Source organism: Suricata suricatta, chromosome 7 (assembly GCF_006229205.1).
Source record: "Suricata suricatta isolate VVHF042 chromosome 7, meerkat_22Aug2017_6uvM2_HiC, whole genome shotgun sequence".
Lineage (NCBI taxonomy): Eukaryota > Metazoa > Chordata > Mammalia > Carnivora > Herpestidae > Suricata > Suricata suricatta.
The window spans coordinates 987,678-993,772 of NC_043706.1; the positions used below are offsets into that span (position 1 = coordinate 987,678).

A 6,095-nucleotide genomic window follows, 5' to 3' on the forward strand; every position below is an offset into this window, starting at 1 on the left:
ATTTAGCCAATCTCCCCACACACCACTCCTCTGGGAACCACCAGTTCGTTCTCTAGCTAAGAGTCTGTATCTTTGATTGCCTCTCTTTCTATTATTTTGTCCCTTTCCTCATTTGTTTTGTTTCTTAAATTCCATATGTGAATGAAATTACATGGTATTTTCCTTTCTCAGACTGACTTCACTTAGCATTTATAATCTCTAGCTCCATCCATGTCATTGAAAATGGTGAGATTTCATTCTTTTTTATGGCTGAATAACATTTCATGGAGTATACTAGTAACAGATACTTGGGCTGCTACCATACTTTGGCTATTGTGGATTATGCTGCTATACACAGAGAGGTGCATGTAACCCTTTCAGTTAGCACAAGCAGGAATTTCTCTGACATCATCGGTAGCAATACTTTTTTAGATATGTCTCCTGAGTCAAGGGAAATAAAAGTGAAAACAAACTTTTGGAATTACATTAAAAAAGCTCTTCAGAGCAAAGGAATAATCAGCAAAATTAAAAGACAGTGTATCTAAAGGGAGAAGATGTTTTAAAGTGATATATCCAATAAAAGGCTAGTGTCCAAAACATATAAAGAACTTGTACAACCTAACACCTAAAAACCAAATAACCCAACTAAAACATTAGCACGAGAAATGAAGAGACATTTCTCTATGGAAGACATCAAGTTGGCCAAAAGATACATGAAAAGATGCTCAACATCAGTCAACATCAGGGAAATGCAAATCAAAAGTACAATGAAATATCTCCTCACATTTGTGAGAATGGCTAAAATCAAAACTCCAAGATAAAAGTATTGGCCAGGGTGTAGGGAAAAACGGAATCTTTATGTTTTTGTGGTTGGAATGCAAACTGGTACAGCCACTGTGGAAAACAGTATGGATGTTCTTTAGAAAGTTAAAAGTAGACCTACTCTATGGACCAGCAGTCACCTTCTGGGCATTTACCCTCCAACTGCAAAAGCACAGTTTTAAAGTATTTCTTTAGGCACCTTGTTGGTTTAGTCGGTTACGTGCCCAGCTTTGGCTCAGGTCATGATCTTATGGTTCGTGAGTTTGAGCCTCACATCAGGGTTCATGCTGACGGTGCAGCGCCTGCTTGGGCCTCTCTCTCTTTCCCTCTCTCTCTGCCCCTCCCCAGCTTGTATTCTCTCTCTCTCTCAAAATAAATAAATGAGAACCATCTGATTCTTTTGTTCATTATGATAGCTACATGTCAAAGAGTTCCATTTTTAGGTGAAATATATTTAGTAAAAAAGGAAATATTTTTTAATTTTAATGTTTAACCTATACTGTAGCAACTAAGTTATCATGTCCTATGCGGTAGCTACTGGTATCTTTATATTATAGTAAAGTGGAAATAACTAGCCTCCTGTATCATGACTTAAAGCTGAAAATGTAGTAATTGGCTGCTAAAAGTAAATCCCACCTAAGGAAATTTAATGTTGAGATTTCAGACATCTGGGAAGGCATAATGAATGGGTCATTATTGGCAGCTTTTTTTCAAACCCTACAAACACTTTGTAAGAGGCTGTTTATTCATACAGAGCAACAGTGATATTGTCTGCTTTATTCATCTTCTTTATGGTCTCTGTTCCTATTCGGGGATTCAGAGTTTTCCAGTGAGTTATTTCCTAGATTGTTTTGTAGATTATTTACTCTCAAAGAGAAGCCAATAAAATCAGAAGGAAAGTGTTTGAGAAGTGTTAAACATAGTTAACAGTGTACTCTGGAGTCATCACACATTTAATGCGTAATTTTCTTCTCACACGCCAAAACTCCAATAATAATATTTGGCTTTCCCAAATTTGTTAAAATATGAATTACTTTTTTTTAATGATTTACTTATTTTTGAGACAGAGACAGAAGATGAGAGGGAGGGTCAGAGAGAGGGAGAGACACAGAATAGGAAGCAAGCTCCAGGCTCTGAGCTGTCAGCACAGAGCCCGACGGGGGGCTCGAACCCATGAAAGTGAGATCATGACCTGAGCTGAAGTCGGAGGGTTAACGGACTGAACCACCCAGTCTCCCTGAATTACTTTTTAAAGCTGCTGTTAGGACGCCTGGGTGGCTCAGTCGGTTGAAGGTCCAATTTAGTGCAGGTCATGATCTCATAGTTCATAGGTTCGAGCCCCACTTCTGTCTCTGTGTTGACAGCTCAGAGCCTGAAGCCTGCTTCAGATTCTGTGTCTCCTTCTCTCTATGCCCTTCTCCGGCTATCTCTCTGTCTCTCAAAAAGAAAATAAAGACATAAAAAAATTAAAACTGCTGTTGAGATCCACTGGAACAGTGCCAGAAGATAGTTTGAGACACATTGCCTTAAACACCAGCTACTGGCCACATCTGTGACGGTCAGTGTTCAGTGCATGACACGTTTTTACATGAGCTTGTGATCGAGGTTTTAACCATGGGTAGTACTTCTCATTGGTTTAAAAACATTTATTCAGAGCCTGTCACTTACCTACTATTGTGCTGACCCCTTAGCTTTCCAAGTGAGGAAAAAAGGACCTCATTGCTCACCCCCCCCACCTTCTTTCTTCATCTTCTTCTTCTTTTTTATTTTTTTGAGAAGAAGTCGTCAAGAGCAAAGTGAAGTTTGAGGTGTCAGTACTATGAAAGAGGTGCACAGAGTGAAATCAGATATTTTTAACAGGCACATGGTCATGCCAGAGAGTCAGCCTGCCTCCAAAAGAGGGTATTTCCTTGTCTCCAACAACAGCAGAATCATAGTGTCCTTCCATTCGTGTCTACAGAGAAAAGTTCGTGGCAATGCATAGAACAGAAATTAAACAGTGAATCAATATATTGTGATTAATTAATTAGTGATTGCAGTCATTATATATTTCCGTATGAGAGGCTTGTACAGTATGAGTCAGTGGATTTTGTCTTGTCATTTGAAAGGGAACACTGGAAACCCATGGTGCCAGGATGAGCAGATGTACGAACACCTTACCTAAAAATACTTATATGTTAGAAAAATAATTACAAATTTACCTCCAATATAAGTTAAAAATGAGAGTTCTGTAAGGGCAGGGAGTAAATGAGTATGAAAAAAATGACAGCCTATAATGAATTAATATTATTGATAAAGTCAATAGAATTCTCCCTCCCACATCCTCATATATCTTTCTGCTTCATTACTTCTATCTCAGAATTGATGATGTGAGAGCCAATTTATTTTCCTTCCCTCCCACTTTATCCTCCAACTTCCCCATTTTCTTTCTTAACGTCTAACACTCTGATTTCTAAGTGATTTAACTAGTTCATTCTTTGAGTACCTACAAAATACACCCAATATTCTCATGCTATGTAAATTAACTCCCCAGTGAAGGCTACATGACTGTCAGTACCAGGAGGCTGCACAGAAGTCTCTCAAGATTAGAGTCCTCAGCATTTCCCATTGGAAGTCTGGAAATGGTTACTTTAGTCATCTACCTCAAAAGGAAGGAATGCCATGGAGACATATAGGAAAGTAAGAGTCCGATATTATTTTTGAATTATGTTATTTTTGAAGGATCAAACAGGGAATGTATGGTTGATAGGGTCAGGTGTAAGACATGAGATGTTATCCCATTTGGTCTTGATGGTAATTCCTAAAAAGAGTTGATTGACACTGTCGGTGGCAATATAAGTTGGTGCAACCAATATGGATAACAATATTTTTAATTAAAAATAGAAATAGAAATACTTTATAACCCAGTAATTCCAATTATAGGTATTTAAGGGAAAAACCCGTCAGTAATTCAAAGAGATATATGCTCGCCTACCTTTTATCTTTATTGCAGCATTATTTACAATAGTTATGACATGGAAGGAACCCAACTGTCTATCAGTAGATGAGTGGATAAAGAAGTGGTATGCATATACAATGGGATACTGCTTAGTCGTTTAAAGGAGTGACACCTTTCCAGTGACAACAGCATGGATGGACTAGAGGGTATTTTGCTAAGTGATGTAAGTCAGGCAGAAAAAGACAAATACCAAATGATGCACTTATATAGAGAGACTAAAAACAAAAAATAGTGAACAAACAAACAATATAAACAAAACAATAAATAGACTCATAAATACATAGAACAAACTGGTAGTGTGCAGAGGGGTGCAGATCAGGGGACAAAAAAATTTAATGAAGGAGATTAAGAGCTACAAACTTGTAGTTATAAAGTAAACAAGTCAAAATGATGAAAACTATAGTATAGGGAACAGTATCAATAATATCACAATAATATTCTAGGGTGAAGATGGTGACTACACTTACCATGGTGAGCATTGGATACGGTATATGATTTTTAAATCACTGTGCTGCCAGAAACTAATACTACACTGTATATCAATTATATGTCACTAAATATAAAAATAAAAAGTTGATTAGCAAATTCTACCCATAATATCATATCCATAATAGCAAGATGGCATACTTCGGTCTTTATTACTTGCATCATATTTGTAACATTATACGTAAAAAATAGGGATTGATTCGTTTGGTTGATGGTGAATGAGTCAGGCAGGGGGTGTTTATTCATTGCTCACTTTTCAGATTTCCACCCAAAGATGGCCTCAGAGGACTTATGACAGATTCACTGTCACACAAATTTTAGGAAAATTGGGGTGAAGCTTCACATTGTGAAATGCGAGCCAATAAATTAAAACTGTGGTCAATAAACATAGGTGTAGATTGGCTATTTACTGAAGCATGGTAACCATTTTGGAGTCAGGCAAGTGAGAGGTAATTTAGCACAGTGGCTCTTGGGAGTCCTACCTGGAGGGCATGGAGTATAAAATAGCGGTGCTTATTCTCTTTCCTGATGGCTCAGTGGGAGGAGAAGTCTCCTTATTGCTCCTTTCATATCCTTGTTCCTCAAAGTATAGATAAAAGGGTTAAGCATAGGAGTCAGCAGACTGTAGAACAGGGCCATGAGTTTGTTCTTGTCCTGGGAGTTAGTACCAGAAGGTTGCACATACATACATATCACTGGCCCATAGAAGAGAGAGACAACAATAACATGGGAGCCACAGGTGTTGAAGGCCTTCTTCTTCCCCGTTGATGAACGAATTCTGAGCACTGCAGCTACAATGAACCCATAGGAGACAAGGATAAGAGACAAGGGAACCAAGGTAAATAATGCCACTATGACAGAGAGCATAGTTACATTGAAAGTGGTGTCGACACAGGACATCTTGATCATCACTGGAATCTCACACAGGAAGTCATCCACTTTGTTGTTACCACAGAGTGGCAGTTGGACAGTGAGGGATGCCTGAAGCAAGGAGTTAGCCAAACCGCTTATCCACGTCACAGCCACTAGAGAGACACAGAGTCTCCGATGCATGATAGCCGAGTACCTCAAGGGCTTGCAGATGGCTATGTACCGATCCAAGGACATGACTGCCAAGATGATGCATTCTGTGGCCCCCAGGAAGTGAAACACATAGAACTGGGCCACGCAGCCTCCATAGCTGATGGACTTATCTGGGCCCCAGAGGTTGAACAGCAGCTGAGGGATGGTGGTTGTGGTAAAACACAGGTCCAGGAAGGAGAGGTTGGAAAGGAAGAAGTACAGAGGGCTGTCCAGATGAGAGTCCACCCTGGACACCACGATAATGGAGATGTTTCCCACTAGTGTGCATATGTAAGCCACAAGCACCGTTATGAAGAGTGGCATTTCCAACCAGGGATGGTCAGAGAAACCCAGGAGGATGAAGAATTTTGGAAAGCTTGCATTGCCCGGATTCATGACTGTCGTTGCTCTTGGTGGGGAATTCAAGTCAAAGTGAGGACTTGCATTCCGGTATGGGGTTTCCTGAGGGCCAGTTTATTCATTTGGAAAGAGTGAATAATGCAGGGATTTTGTCTGTGGTGTAACTCCAGTGAAGTTGTCAGATACTTGTAATCATGGAAAAGTATGAGTCTCCATGCCAAACCTCATTATTTTGTAGCACCTCTAAAAGAATGGGCAACAAATCTCTGCATTGCCTAATAAATGCAAGAGAGCAAGTTTTGTTAGTAAAATTATCAGAGAAGGGGAAAGTGACAGAGAAAATAATAAAACAGAGGAGTGGTTCCGAGGCACCAGCCATGCTGACTCA

General features: G+C 39.4%; 1 protein-coding gene across 1 annotated transcript; it reads right to left on the bottom strand.

Annotated features, from left to right (window-relative positions):
- Window positions 1-4,798: 4,798 nt before the first annotated feature.
- LOC115296000 (olfactory receptor 2B11-like) lies at window positions 4,799-5,743 on the bottom strand. Its single transcript, XM_029944387.1, has one exon. It carries the CDS (start codon window positions 5,741-5,743, stop codon window positions 4,799-4,801), a length of 945 nt encoding a protein of 314 aa, XP_029800247.1.
- Between the last annotated feature and the right edge of the window lie 352 nt (window positions 5,744-6,095).